The sequence below is a fragment of the Macaca mulatta genome, chromosome 10 (genome assembly GCF_049350105.2).
Source record: "Macaca mulatta isolate MMU2019108-1 chromosome 10, T2T-MMU8v2.0, whole genome shotgun sequence".
NCBI classification, from domain to species: domain Eukaryota; kingdom Metazoa; phylum Chordata; class Mammalia; order Primates; family Cercopithecidae; genus Macaca; species Macaca mulatta.
The window spans coordinates 96,896,838-96,911,895 of record NC_133415.1 but is presented as its reverse complement, the minus strand read 5'-3'; the positions used below and the strand labels follow the sequence as shown (position 1 = coordinate 96,911,895).

Below are 15,058 nucleotides of genomic sequence, written 5' to 3'. Positions count from 1 at the left end.
GGCCCCATCCTCCAGAGGAAGGGCTCGCCACTGTCACCAGCCGATGCAAGTTCCTGTGTGGCGGCACTCTTGCCCACACCCCTTTTCATCATCACAAGAGCCCTACGGGTCTGAACCACCGTGACCCCCTTAGAGGGCAAGACTGAGGTCAGGGTGCTCCCATCACCCACACAAACCCACACGGGCTGGTAAAGGTCAGGCAAGACTTTGACTTGAGTCCATCTGGCCCGAGGGGCTCTAGGGGGTTCAACCCTGACTCACCAAGGACAAGGAGACACAGACTTGTTTTCAGCTTTTCAGAAGTTTTATTATAAAGAGATTTGAGAGAAGCACTGGGCACCAAGACAGACACTCGCCAGGGCCAGGAAACAGCTGCAAACGACGTCAAGAACCCAAACCCAAACCAAACCCCAAAACCACGCACACGGTAGGATAAGCTGCAACTTTGTTCTCAACGTTTCTCCATAAATAGACAAAAGTCGTCGCTGGCAATGTAAAATAGATGAACACATGGTTAAAAGGAGAGCGGTGCTCCGGGGTGGCTAGCAATCGTCCGGTCCTTGCTGTGAGGATGACGAAACGGTTTGGCAGCCGCTTTTGTGCACGTCTCCCTTAAGATAAAACTTAAAAATGTGCTAAGGATCATATAAAATGATTTTTACCTTAAAGGGAACTACTTTTTTTCCCACAAAATAATCTTACAGATGTCTTCAGCACAGTTCTAAAACACGTAGTCGACTACTTACACGGAACCAACGGTTTCTAGGTTTCGTCATCTTTTGTTCACACTGGAAAACCGATGTGCACGTCTATGACGGGGGCCGGCCCCCTGGCCCATGCATCTGGGGTGGGTGTCCATTGGTAAGTGACCCTGCCAGGGGCAGCCCACGTGGGCCGGGGCTGGGGCCAGGCATCCAGACATAGGGTACCGTGCGCAGGGCGAAGACAGGGTCCACAGTTACCCTGGAGCAAGCAGGTCAGCGGGCAGAAGGTTCCTGCAGGTTCTTTGGGCTGGCGGCGGGCAGTGGGCTGCCTCTGCAGAGTCTGGTGGGAGGTCGAGGAAGAGACTCAGCCCCCGGCAATGGGTGTGTCACTGCTCCCTTGGATGGGCCACCCTGCCTCTGGCCAGGGCCTCTTTTCTGCTGTCAGCCCTTCAGGCTCTGAGCAGTGCCTTCCAGCGAGCCTCAGGGATGGTGGGGAGGCGGGATTAGGTGAGGTAGAGCGATTTGTCCCTAGGGAGCAGGCTGTGAGAGAGAGGAGGGGCTGTCAAAGCTGTTGGGTACCTCCCCAGGCCAGGGGAGCACCAGGACCCCTGCACTCTACACCCCCCACCCCCACCAGATTCAGCTGCCCCCTGCAGCACAATGAGGGACTTGCAGCTGCTCCCCCACCCCCACCCCACTCTGCACCAAGCCCGTCCTGGAATCCCAGCAGGGGACCACCTGGGCCTCAGCTCTGGGAGAAAGGGCAGTAGTGTGTCTGTCCTTCATCGAGGCGCACGCTGATGTCACCATTGCTCATATCCGTTTTTAATCACAGGAATTTGTAAATCTCAAACTGAATTAAGGGAGGGACAGGTGCCTTTTATGTTTTTAAAATAGGGCCCTGTTGCAGTCCGACCTCCATGCTGGATGTGATGGGCCAGCCTCAGGAGGCTTGGACATTGCGTGACACTCCCCTACATGCCCTAAGTATTCTGACTTTTGAGAAGGAAAGTTGGCGGGAAAGGGCTGGGGTAGGAAGGTCTGTACCTGCTTGGGGTCAGGGAAGGGATTCTTGCTGAGCCGAGTCCGCCCACCCACGTAGAATCTCACCCCAGGCATGTCAGAAACGGGGCATGCACGGTGGCCACTTGTTCAGTGCCCAAGGGCGCTGGCGGGGTCAGCAGAGGAATCAGCCCTGTGCTGGGAGGCCGAGGCTAGGGCTGGGGGCAGGGGTTCTCAGCAGCAAGGTGGCCACCCAACAAGTGCGCTGTGGCTTCCAGGGGGTGGCGCTATCCCTGGAACAGCTGCTTGGCACTACATCCCCCAGGTGTGGCTGGAGGACTCGTTCTTGCCAAGGGAATGGGAACCCAGCTGGCGGGTTAAGGAGCAAGTGTCCCTCCTCACTGCATCCTCCCTCTCCTGCTGGCTGGAGTGAAAGGCCCCTCTTCCCCGGAGCTGGGGTGGCGTGGATCCAGGAAGACTTCTAGAGGGAGGTGTTAGCATGGGTTTGAAAGGTGGAGTGCAGGATGGGAACGGAGGCCCACAGGAGGACTAGGGAGGATGCTGGGTTGCAGGGGAAAGGGGTCTCTAAGGTGTCTAATTCCTTGGGATAGACAGTGGGTCCGTTCTCCCACCGTGTCTCACCCAGGTCCCCTATCCTGCATTCTCAGCTGTTCTAGTCTTGGGAGCTGCCCTGCCCAGTGGGCTCCACTCCCCACCGGGGCAGCCCACAGCCGAGGGCTGACTGATGAAGGGGTTAAAAAAGCCAGTTCCCTGACCTCCAGGTGAGAGCCACTCTGGCACAGTTCATGCTCCAGGGCTCTCATGGGATGAGGCGGAAGCGAGTCTTCAGCTGAGGCCACCTCCCCCCTCGGCTCCTTCCCCCACCCCATCCTGCCTCCCTTACCCCCTTCGCCTGCAGGCTTTCCCCAACACATCCCCAACCAAGGACACCCAATCCCTGCTGCCTCAGGCTCTGCTTCTAGGGAACCGGCCTAAGATGCAGGACTCATCTGTGAATGTCACGTGGAAGCATTTGTGAAAAAAACAGGAGCAACGAAGGAGCAGCAAGACTGAAGACTCATCAGTTTCCCAAGCAGGCCTCAGCATCAGGCCAGCAGAGTCCTTCCGGGGCCTGGCTCTGCGGTGTCATCTGAGATCTCGATCCCCTCGGCAGGGCTGACAGTGACTGCAGGGTCCTTCCCTGTCCACATTGCCCGTGGCCATTCTCCCATCCCTGGCCATCCTATTCCCAGTCTCCCTGGCTGGCAGGACAAATGCAGGGACAGGCGAGGACTAACCTGCAGGTGCTGATGCCACACTCCCCACTGGGGTAGCTGCTGTCCCAGTCCCCGCTGCTGGTGGGGTTGGACGGGCCAGGTGAGCAGGATCCCGAGCTGCTGGGGAACTCAGAGATGTGTGAGAAGTCCTACAGATGGGGAAGGAGGCCATGAGCCAAGGAGAGATAAGGGGGCAGACTGTCCCAGGCCTCCCGGGGTGGGAGCCCCTGTGTCCAAGGGTGTCCACACAGAAGAGACACTGCCTCATGTCACCCAGAATTGCCTCTCTGCCTCCAGGGCTGCTGCCTTGCTCCCAGTAGAGCACCCTGAGAAATATTCAACCCTTGTCTTGGCTGAATCAGGGGCTGAAGGACTTTGCTTTCAGGGCCTTTCCCTTTGTGGGTCTCAGTTTCCCAATCTGTAAAATGGAATTACTAAGCCCAATGACCTCTGAGGGCCATGTGAACCTTGTAGCAATCTCTGTGGAACAATTAGCAGGGGTAAGGTCTTGAAGGCTTTGGGAAAGGCCAGGGCTAGGGCTGAGGATGCAGGAAGCGGGGACTGGAATATCCTAAGAGTCAGTCTGGCAACTTGTGAACTGTTCATTGCAGCCAGCGCATCTCAGATAAGGTGTGCGAGACCCACTTCCTAGATGTGGTAACTGAGGCTCAGAGAGGTCAGGTGCCAAGGCTGAGGTTATATCACCGGTCAGTGGCAGGGCTGGGGTTTGAAAGGGCAAAGCCGCTTCCCCTCCCCACACAGTCACAGAGGGCTGTTCCTGCTCTTCCCTGCTTACCTGTGGCCCTGGAGGTGAGGGGCTCATCGCCAGCTGCACCTGGAGTGCCATGGGGGCGGGCAGGACAGGGGGCTGGGGGGCTGGGGACATGCTAACAGGTGGACTGAGGAGGGCGCCCTGGGCGTGAGGGGGCAGTGACAGCTGCTGGTGCAGTGTGGGGCTGAGCGGGAAGGAGGGTGGCGGCGGCGGGGACGCACTGAGGCCTGGCAGCAGAGACTTGGAGCCCAGCGTCCGGGCAAGGCTGGCCGGGGAGGCCCCGCTGCGGAAGGCCTGCAGGTCCGACGGCGTCAGGAAGGAGGCCAGGCCTGGCATGGCATACATGGGCTGCTTGGGTGGGAGCATTTTGGCTGGTGGGTTTGCCTGAGTGCTCTTGGTCTCACCTTGATCCGGGGAGCTCTGGAAGGAGACAGGTATCAGTCACTGGAGAACAGAAGAGGGACGAGCCAGAACTTGGGCTGTGAGGCCAGGAGGCTCTGCAACCCACTGACATGGCCCCTGGCTGGCTCTCTTGGGAGAGAGCTTGAACTAACCAGAGCTAGCACAGGGGCCTCAGTCACCTTGGCTCTGACCATCCAGCCACCCACTGCTTTTATCTTTGGGGGGCCCCCTCCCCATGGGGGAATCCATGCTCCTCAGCCTGGCCAGTGGGACAAGCACCATCCCACTGAGCCAGCTCTCATCATGCTCCTTCCAGCCTCTGTGCCTTTGCAGATGTTGTTCCCTTGACTTTGAACTGCCTTTTACTTGGCCTTTTATGGACCATTTTGTGTGCCATCTCCTCTGTAGCAGGAACAACACCCACCTCCACTTGGGCCACGCATCCACGGCCACACCTAGCTTCCTACATTGCTGGTGTTGACAGAGGCGGCCGGGGGTGTGGTGACGAGGTGCCATATTTTGGGGTAGCATATCCCAAGCCCCATCAGCGGTCAGAAGTAAAGGCCACATAAAACTGGCAAAACTGGGTTTGAATCCTAGTGCAGCCACTTCAACAAACTGGATCTTTTCAGGCAAATTGCTCAACCCCTCTGGGTATTGGGTTCTCGTTGGAAGAGCCCAGTGGAAAGAAATGTATGTAAAGTGCCCAGAATGAGCCTGGCACGCTGTAGGTGCCCTGCAGACATGACCATGTCGTTCTGACCCATCCTTTCTAAGACCTGGGGTGCTGGCCTTCCCACGGGCCCCGGTTCTTGCTCCATTCCTCAAGTGGCCCCACTCTGATCAGGGCTGTGCCTGGAGATTCCAGGTGTTACCTTGGAGACGAGGCTAGCCCGGTAGGCTGCCAGAGCCTTCAGATATTCCTTCTTGGCTGCTTCTGTCTTCCTCTTATAGGCCTACAAGAGTCAACACATGAGCAACACTGGGGAGAAAGTTGCAGAAGAGATGTGGTGCAGGGTCCTGGGGTGGGAAGGCACGGATTCAAGGATCATGAATGGATGAGGGGGGTGGGGTCAGAAACTGAGTCGGCCAGCCACTGGCCCCATTCTGGGAGCACTGCAGAGAAATGGCGGAGACCAGGCCATATCCCAGTTCCTCAGCAACTCACTGTGTGGCCTTGGCCAACATGCTTCACCTCTCTGGGTCTCCACGTTACATCAGCACAACTGATCACAGAAAGACAAGGCCCTTTGAAGCCCCCATTCTGATCCAGCACAGTACAGATTTCTTAATGCTGAGTCACCTGTGCAACCTAGAATGAACCTACTTGTTCATAGTATATTAGGCTGGATTCGGTGTGCTATTATCTTTTATTAAAAATTTTAGACTTAGATTCATATGTTATCGTAGGATTGGTCCCCGTTTGTTCGCACCTCCTTGTTTCCATGGCTTTTGGTAGAAACAAGGAGGTGTGAACGACTTGGAGCTTAGCCTTGTGTGACTTGTGTTGGCCAATAAAAGCACAAATGTGATGCAAGCAGAGACTGACAAAGTGATCACATATTAGTGAGCCCTCTTGCTACTCTTGGAACTCTTATTTAAAAAAATTTTTTTTTGTACATAAGTTCTTTAATGATGATTTCTGAGATTTTGGTGCACCCACCACCTGAGCAGTGTACACTGTACTTCATGTATAGTCTTTTATCCTTCACCGCCCCCATCCTTTCCCCCAAGTCCCAGAAGTCCACTGTATCATTCTTATGCCTTTGTGTCCTCATAGCTTAGTTCCCACTTACGAGAACATACAATGTTTGGTTTTCCATTCCTGAGTTACTTCACTTAGAATAATTGTCTCCAATTCCATCCAGGTTGCTGCAAATGCCATTATTTCCTACCTTTTTATGGCTGAGTAGTATTCCATGGTGTGCGTGTGTGTGTGTGTGTATATATGCACATACATACACACACACACACCCCACATTTTCTTTATCCACTCATTGATTGATGGGCATTTGGGCTGGTTCCATATTTTTGCAATTGTGAACTGGGCTGCTACAAATATGTGTGCAAGTGTCTTTTTTGTACAATTACTTCTCCTCTGGGTGGATACCCAGCAGTGGGACTACTGGATCAAACAGTAGATCTACTCTTAGTTCTTTGGGGAATCTCCACACTGTTTTTCACAGTGGATGGACTAGTTTAGATTCCCACCAACAGTGTAAAAGGGTTCCCTTTTTGCCACATCCATGCCAACATCTATTTTTTTGATTATGGACATTCTTGCAGGAGTAAGGTGGTTTTGATTTGCATTTCCCTGATCATAATGACGTTAAGTATTTTTTAATATGTTTGTTGGCCATTTGTATATTTTGAGAATTATCTATTCATTTCACTAGCCCAATTTTTGATGGGATTGGTTTTTTTCTTGCTGATTTGAGTTCCTTTGTAGATTCTGGATATTCGTCTTTTGTCAGAAGTACAGATTGTGAAGATTTTCTCCCACTCTATGGGTTGTCTGCTTACCCTGCTAGTTACTTCTTTTGCTGTGCAGCTTTTTAGTTTAATTAAGTCCCATCTATTTATCTTTGCTTTTGTTGCATTTGCTTTTGGGTTCCTTGGTCATGAAGTCTTTGCCTAAGCCAATGTCTAGAAGGGTTTTTCCAGTGTTATCTTCTAGAATTTGTAGGGTTTCAAGTCTTAGATTTAAGTCTTTGATCCATTTTGAGTTGATTTTTGTATAAGGTGAGAGATGAGGATCCAGTTTCACTCTTCTACATGTGGCTTGCCAATTATCCCAGCACCATTCGTTGATTAAGGTGTCCTTTCCCCACTTTGTTTTTGTTTGCTTTGTCAAAGATCGGTTGGTTGTAAGGATTTGGCTTTATTTCTGGGTTCTCTATTCTTTTCCATTGGTCTATATGCCTATTTTTATACCAGTATCATGCTGTTTTGGTGACTATGGTCTTACAGTACAGTTTGAAGTCGGGTACTGTGATGCCTCCAGATTTGTTCTTTTTGCTTAGTCATGCTTTGGCTATGAGGGCTCTTTTTTGGTTCCACATGAATTTTAGGATTGTTTTTTCTAGTTCTGTGAAGAATGACGGTGGTATTTTGATGGGAATTGCATTGAATTTATAGATTGCTTTTGGCAGTATGGTCATTTTCACACTATTGATTCTACCCATCCATCAGCATGGGATGTGCTTCCATTTGTTTCATCTGTGATTTCTTTCAGCAGTGTTTTGTAGTTTTCCTTGTAGAGGTCTTCCACCTCCTTGGTTAGGTATATTCCTAAGTATTTTATTTATTTTTTTTTAAATTTTTTTTGCAGCTAAAGGGGGTTGAGTTCTTGATTTGATTCTCAGCTTGGTCACTGTTGGTGTATAGCAGAGCTATTGATTTGTGTACATTAATTTTGTATCCCAAAACTTTGCTGAATTCATTTACCAGTTCTAGGAGGCTTTTGGATGAGTCTTTAGGTATATGATAATCCCATCGGCAAACTGCGATGGTTTGACTTCCTCTTTACCGATTTGGATGCCCTTTCTTTCTTTCTCTTGTCTGACTGCTCTGGCCAGGACTTCCAGTACTACATGGAATAAAAGTGGTGACAGTGGGCATCCTTGTCTTGGTCTAGTTCTCAGGGGGAATGCTTTCAACTTTTTCCCATTCAGTATAATGTTGGCTCTGGATTTATCATAGATGGCTTTTATTACCTTAAGGTACATCCCTTCTATGCCGATTTTGCTCAGGGTTTTAATCGAAGGGATGCTCAATTTTGTCAAATGCTTTTTCTGTGTCTATTGAGATGATCATTTGGTTTTAAATTCTGTTTATGTGGTATATCACATTTATTGACTTGTGTATGTTAAACCATTCCTGCATCCATGGTATGAAACCCACTTGATCATGGTGGATTATCTTTCTGATACACCATTGAATTCAGTTAGCTAGTACTGTGTTCAGGATTTTTGCATTCATGTTTATCTAGGTATACAATCGTGTCATCAGCAAACAGCAACACTTTGACTTCCTCTTTACAGATTTGGATACTCTTTCTTTCTCTTGTCTGACTGCTCTGGCTAGGACAGTACTCTGTTGAATAGAAGTGGTAAGAGTGGGCATCCTTGTCTTGTTCCAGTTCTCAAGGGGAATGCTTCCAATTTTTCCCCATTCACTATAATGTTGGCTCTGGTTTACCATAGATGGCTTTTGTTACCTTAAGGCATGTTCCTTCTATGCTGATTTTGGGCATAGAAGGAATATTGGCCTGTAGTTTTCTTTGTTGTTGTTATGTCCTTTCCTGGTTTGGGTATTAGGGTGATTAACTGGCTTCATAGAATAATTTAGGAAGGATTCCCTCTTTATTTTGTGGAATGGTGTCCTTTAAAAGTCTGATAGAATTCAGCTGTGAATCTATCTGGTCCTGAACTTTTTTTTGTTGTTGGTAACTTTTAAATTACCATTTCAATCTCACTGCTTGTTATTGGTCTGTTCAGAGCTTCTATTTCGGAATTCCTGATTTAATCTAGGAGGATTGTATATTTCCAGGAATGTATCCATCTCCTCTAGGTTTTCTAGTTTATGTACATAAAAGTGTTCATAGTAGCCTGAATGATCTTTTGTATTTCTGTGGTATCGGTTGCAGTATCTCATGTTTTGTTTCTAAGTGAGCTTATTTGGATCTTCTCTCTTCTTTTCTTGGCTAATCTCACTAATGGTCTATCAGTTTTATCTTTTCAAAGAACCAGCTTTTTGTTTATATATTGTATTTGGTTTCAATTTCATTTAGTTCTTAGACAGCACTGTCTAGTGCTGTCAGTGGAGTATTGAAGTTTCCCACTATTGTTGTTTTACTGTCATTCTCATTTCTTATGTCTAGTAGTAATTGTTTTTTAAATTTGGGAGCTCCAATGTTAGATGCATATACATTTAGGATTGCGATATTTTCCTGTTGGACTAGTTTTATCATTATATAATGTCCCTCTTTGTCTTTTTAAACTGCTGTTGCTTTAACGTTTGTTTGGTCTGATATAAGAATAGCTATTCCTGCTCACTTTTGGTATCCATTTGCATGAAGTATCTTTTTCCACCCCTTTACCTTAAGTTTATGTGAGTCCTTATGTGTCAGGTGAGTCTCTTGAAGACAGCAGATACTCAGTTGGTCAATTCTTATTCATTCTGCTATTCTGTATTTTTAAGTGGAGCATTTAGGCCATTTACATTCAATGTTAGTATTGAGATGTGAGGTACTATTCTTCTATTCATTGTGCTATTTGTTGCCCAAATACCTTGTAGTTTTTTAAAAATTGTGTTATTATTTTAGAGGTCCTGTTAGATTTATGCTTTAAGGAGATTCCATTTTGGTGTATTTCAAAAATTTGTTTCAAGATTGAGCTCTTTTTAGTAGTTCTTGCAGTGCTGGCTTGGTAGTGGCAAATTCAGCATTGGTTTGAAAAAAAGAACTGTATTTTTCTTTCATTTATGAAACTTAGTTTTGCTGGATACAAAATTCTTGGCTAATTGTTTAAGGACCCCAATTCCTTCTAGCTTGTAGGGTTTCTGCTGAGAAATCTGCTGTTAATCTGATAGGGTTTCCTTTCCTTCTTTTTGTGATGAGTTTCTCAGGTGTTCTTTGAGTTTCTTGTGTTTGGATGTCTAGATCTCTAGCAAGGCCAGGGAAGTTTTCCTCAATTATTCCCTCAAATATATTTTCCGAACTTTTATATTTCTCTTCTTCCTCAGGAACACCAATTATTCTTAGATTTGGTCATTTAACATAATCCCAAACTTCTTGAAGGCGTTGTTCATTTGTTAAAATTCTTTGTCTTTGTTGAATTGGGTTAATTTGAAAGCCTTGTCTTTGAGCTCTGAAGTTCTTTCTTCCACTCGTTCAATTCTATTGCTGAGACTTGCCAGTGTATTTTGCATTTCTCTGTGTACTTCATTTCTAGAAGTTGTGATTGTTTTTATTTATGCTATTTCTCTGGAGACTTTTCTATTCATATCCTGTATAATTTTATTTTAACAACCTTCTGAATTCTTTTTCTGGCAATTCAGAGATTTTGTCTTGGTTTGGATCCATTGCTGTTGAACTAGTGTTATCTTTTGGGGATGTTAAATAACCTTGTTTTGTCATATTACCAGAATTATTTTTCTGGTTCCTTCTCATTTGGGTAAAGTATGTCAGAGGGAAGATCTGGGAGTCAAGCGCTGCTGTTCAGATTCTTCTGTTCCTTGGGGTTCTCCCCCTTCCCCTAGGGATGTGTTTTCCTGAGAACCCTGCTGCAGTGGTTGTTATTTCTTTTCTGGATCTAGCCACCCAGCAGAGCTACCAGGCTCCAGGCTAGTACTGGGGAGTGTCTGCAAGGAGTCCTGTAATGTGATCTGTCTTCAGGTCTCTCCATGGATATCAACACCTGCTCCGGTGGAAGTAGCAGGGGAGTGAAGTGGACTCCGTGAGGGTCCTTAGTTGTATTTTTAAGTGCACTGGCTTTGTGTTGGCCTCCAGCCAGGAGGTGGCACTTTCAAGAGTGCATCAGCTGCAGTAGTATAGGGAGAATACAAGCTTGCCCTAGTGTCAGGTGGTGGGCGGGGCCATAGAGTTCCCAAGAGATTATGTCCTTTGTCTTGGTCTTTCTCTACCTGCCCTGTTAGCCTATCAGGTAGGGGCAGGGTTAGGCGTGTCTGAGCTCAGACTCTCCTTAGGTGGGGCTTGCTGCAGATGCTGTGGGGGGTGTGGTTCCCAGGGGGATTATGGCTGACTCTGCTGCATCACACAGGTCATCAGGGAAGTGAGGGAAAGCTGGCAGCCACAGGCTGGTCTCACTCCCACCATGCACCCCCAACAGCACTGAGTTTATTTCCAGGCAGCCAGTGAACAGGGCTGAGAACTTGCCCCAGGCTACAGGCCTCCCAGCTGAGAAAGCAAGCCAACTCTCACAGTTCCTTGGCTGTCCCAGAGAGTCTGCAGCAGCAATCCACCTCCTTCAAAGGGTCTATGGATTCTTCTGGCTTTCCTAGCATGTTCCTGTGGTAGTTCTTGGAGCAAAAGTTCACAATGTGAGTCTCCATGTGCTGCTCTGTCTGTCCGAGTGGGAGCTGCAAGTTAGTCCTGCCTCCTTTCCATCATTTTTCTGCTCTAAAACTGCTCTTGGAACTCTGACTTGCTATGTGAATAAGCATGAGCTAGTCTGCTGGATGATGAGAGACACATGGCCCAGTTTGGCTCCACTGCTCCAGCTGACAGCCATCCAACTCCCAGAAGCAGAGATGCCTAATTTACTGTAGTTTACCACTGATGCAAATGGGTGAGCCCAGCCAAGAGCAGCAGCAGAGCCATCCTGCTGAGCCCAGAACAGTTCATGGACCCTCAGAATCATAAGCTGAATAAATGATTATTGTTTTAAACCATTAAATTTTGGTATTGTTTACTACACATTCAAAATTAAATGATGCAGTTAGCTTCATTATGTTTTAGTGTCAGGGTTACATTGTATATAAGGATTTGTGAGAAGGTTTTCTTATTTTTCTAAGTCTTGGAATTATTAACTCTTTGATGATTTGAAAGAACTTTCCTATCCATCATCTAGGCTTGAAACGTTTGGGGGATAGGCAGGGGTTTTTTATTTCCTATTATTTTCTCACTACCTCTCTTGGTTGTTAGTGTATTAAAAGTAAAATAAGAATATAAGTCACATTTCTAAATGTGATTTCAAAAACTGACACAAGCTAACATCCAGCCTTATGCTTAATAGTGAAACATGAGAGGTAATGCAAAGTAAGAAGACCACTATCCCCACCATTGCTGAACATCTCTTTTTTAGAAGTCCTAGTCAACATAACTGGGAAAAGAAAACAAAATTAGAAATCTGAGAAGTGAGGAGACAAAATAAGGAGACAAGGCTGGATGTAGTGGCTCATGCCTCTAATCCCAGCACTTTGGGGGGCATTTGAGGCTAAGAGTTTGTCAGCCTGAGCAACACAGCAAGACCCTGTCTCTATAAAAAAAAAATGAAAAAAATTTTGTGGGGCATGGTGATGCACGGCACGCCTGTAGGCCCAGCTACTTGGGAAGATGAGCTGGGAAAAGTGCTTGAGCCCAGGAGTTCAAGGCTGCAATGAGCTATGATCATGCCACTAACCTCTAGCCTGGGTGACAGAGCAACACCCTGTCTCTTAAATAACAAAGGAGACAAAATTATTGTTTGTAAAAGATATATGTGTATAAATATGTAGATAATTAGACACTTTTTTTAAGCCTAGAAGACTCAGGAATTAAAAATGATCAGAAATGATTAATTTGTAACTGCCAAGCTTACTATTTTAATCCCTAACTTTTTATACATCAACAATTTGCTAGGAAAATGGGGAGAAACATGCCATTTATAAATGCATTAAGTAAAAGGAGAGATATGCCCATTATTGGATGGGAATAAATTATATGCCAAGTTCTTGGGTTAGAAATAAAACACCAGGTGGGTAAGCAGAAATGAAACCAACACAGGGGCTGGGACTCTCAACCGCCTTTGCTTGTCTCTGGGCTGTGCTGAACAAAGTCAGAGAAAGCATCAGGAAAGGAATGCCTAGGGACACAGCACCTGAGACCACTGTCTCCCCAGACTGTATAAAAGGGCAAGCAAATTCCCCCACCAAACAAAAAAACCTGAAGTCTTTTGAAAGGGAATTGGTTGGTTGCCAACAAAACACACAAGTGAAAAAGACATGTCCCTGTAGCAAAAGCCGCAGTGCCCTGCCAATATCCCCCAGTCCTTACCCCTGTCCTACAAACATGCTCTACTTCCAGCTGCCACCGGCTATATTCCTTTGCCTGGGGGTCCCTCTGGTGGCAGGAGCCTGGCATGTGTAGCAGGTCAGAGGTGCTGCAGAAGGAAGGAATGCTGGTGTCCACCCCAGCACCCTTGCCCCTCAGACAGGATGACCCTGAGGCCTGGCACATTCTAAGCAGGCTCCTGAGTTCTCAGCGGGACTGTGCTCCAGTTGCCCATGGTGGATTCTCCTGGGACAATGTGCCCTTTCCTGGCTGCCCTCCTTTCCCTGTCTCATTTCCCTACTCTCCTACCAGAGGTGGGGGTCATCTCACAAATAAATTCTCTGCATTGTAACATATTCCAAAATTACCTAAAATTTTAGAATACGGTAAAGGAGATGTTTCAAATAAGTCAGTAATTCATCTCTCTGCCCCAAGCCTGCTACTTTCCCCATATTTCCCATCCAGTGACTGGCATCTCCATTTACTCAGAATGGAAGCCAGATGCAAGGAGGCTGCCAGGATGTCCCCTACCCCAAACCATTCTAGAAGATGCTCCAGGCCCCACCTTCCCCCACCTGGATGACTGTGCACCCTCCACATCTACTCTTACCTGCCTTATGCTGCCATTCTGGTCTCTCCTCTGCATAAAACTCTTCACTGGCTTTCTCTCCTCTTAGAACAGGGCCTGACTCCTTCCAAGGTCTGCAAAGCCCAGCGTGATCTGGCCCCTGCCTTCCTTTCCAGCTCCGTCTCTGCCATGGGGACTCTCACTGTCCCCTCTCTGGCCATCCTGGTCTCCTTTCAGTCCCCTGTGCTTTTCCAGCTCCTTCCCTTACCAGGCCTCCCTGCCTGGAACACTTCCCCTCCTCCAAAGAGAACTCACTCTTCAGGTCTCACCTGGAGACCGGACCCCAGGGACAATGTCCGTCCCTGCTCTTTCGACTCTCGTGAACTATGTATCCTCCTGGTGCGTGGCACAATCACAACTGTAAGTTTACACTTACTCATCTGCTTATTTGATTCATGTCTCTCATGCCAACATCCCAACTGAGCCTCCTGCTTCTACAGATGTGAGTTCAAATCCTGACTACCGTGATTCACGCTGGTGACCCTGGGCGAGTCACTTTACCTCTTGGTGTCTCTACCAAAACAGGAAGGCAATGGCTACTCCACAGGGTGTTGTAAGGATTCAGTGAAATACCGGAGGGAGAGCTCAGCCCAGACAAGAGCTCAGAGAATGAGTTGCCATCACCCCTGTTTTATAGACATGAAAACCGAGGCTCAGAGTTTAGGTGGTCAGCCTGAGGTCACACAGCTGGCAGCTCCCTTTGCCTACCAGCTAGTTCTGCTCTCTGTTCTCCCTGGAGGCCTTTAGGGGAGGCCACAGGCACATGGTCAGTGGGATAGGAAGCTCTGGCCTGGACTCCAGACTTTGAGGGTTGGAGGGACAAGATGGATGGAGATACTTGTTCTCATTTTATCAAGGGGGAAGCAGAGGTTCAGAGTGGTTAAGCTGCTAGTAAGTGCAGTTGGTTACTAGAATTGGAAGGCAGCCAGCTTCCCAGTTTACGGATGGGCAACTGAGCCCAGGAAGGACCTCTGCAAGAGTCTCAGTTCCAGGGCTGGGCCTGGTTTCAGACCTTCAAAGTGTGTCCTTGGCTCCAGGACCACAAAGCCTCAGGGGATGGCCCAGAAAGAGAGGGAGGCTCACCTGCTTCTGTTCCTCTCCCAGGCTGTCCCACATGGAGGCCACGATTTTGGACACATCACCGAAAGTGGCACTAGGGTTCTGACCCTTGATGGCGGCCTGAGTGTCTCTGAAGAAGAGTGCGTAGGCCGACACAGGCTTCTGCGGCTCGTTGGGGTCCTTCTTTTTCTTCTTCTTTGGGTTCTTGGCCTTTTTTCCTGGGTCGGCTGAAGGTCTCTTTTCTCCCGATATCTGCCCGAGTGAGAAGAGTCAGATAACCAAAGAAGCCCAAGGGCCTCCTGCCAAAGGCAATCCACACAGACTCCAGCCAAGCTGCGCTTTTCCAGCCCTGCTCAGGCACAGATAACCACTCGCGACGGGGAAAGGGCAATGGCCAGACAGACACACACACCCTGGGTGGGTGTTTAACTCATTAAAGAG

General features: G+C 48.0%; 1 protein-coding gene across 5 annotated transcripts in view; it reads right to left on the bottom strand.

Annotated features, from left to right (window-relative positions):
- Nucleotides 1–285: 285 nt before the first annotated feature.
- Nucleotides 286–15,058, bottom strand: part of TOX2 (TOX high mobility group box family member 2) — a 157,131-nt gene continuing 142,358 nt past the window's right edge. For 3 of the 5 annotated variants that reach the window (XM_015148957.3, XM_028828439.2, XM_015148956.3), the window contains exons 5-9: nucleotides 14,642–14,869; nucleotides 5,033–5,113; nucleotides 3,780–4,175; nucleotides 3,005–3,132; nucleotides 286–1,244 (exon numbers count right to left, since the gene is read on the bottom strand). In XM_015148957.3, the coding sequence (XP_015004443.3) occupies nucleotides 1,208–1,244; nucleotides 3,005–3,132; nucleotides 3,780–4,175; nucleotides 5,033–5,113; nucleotides 14,642–14,869 (870 nt within the window). In that variant the 3' untranslated portion in view covers nucleotides 286–1,207. The remainder of the gene's footprint in view (nucleotides 1,245–3,004; nucleotides 3,133–3,779; nucleotides 4,176–5,032; nucleotides 5,114–14,641; nucleotides 14,870–15,058) is intronic. The other 2 variants (XM_028828435.2, XM_028828434.2) reach the window with 1 other exon arrangement.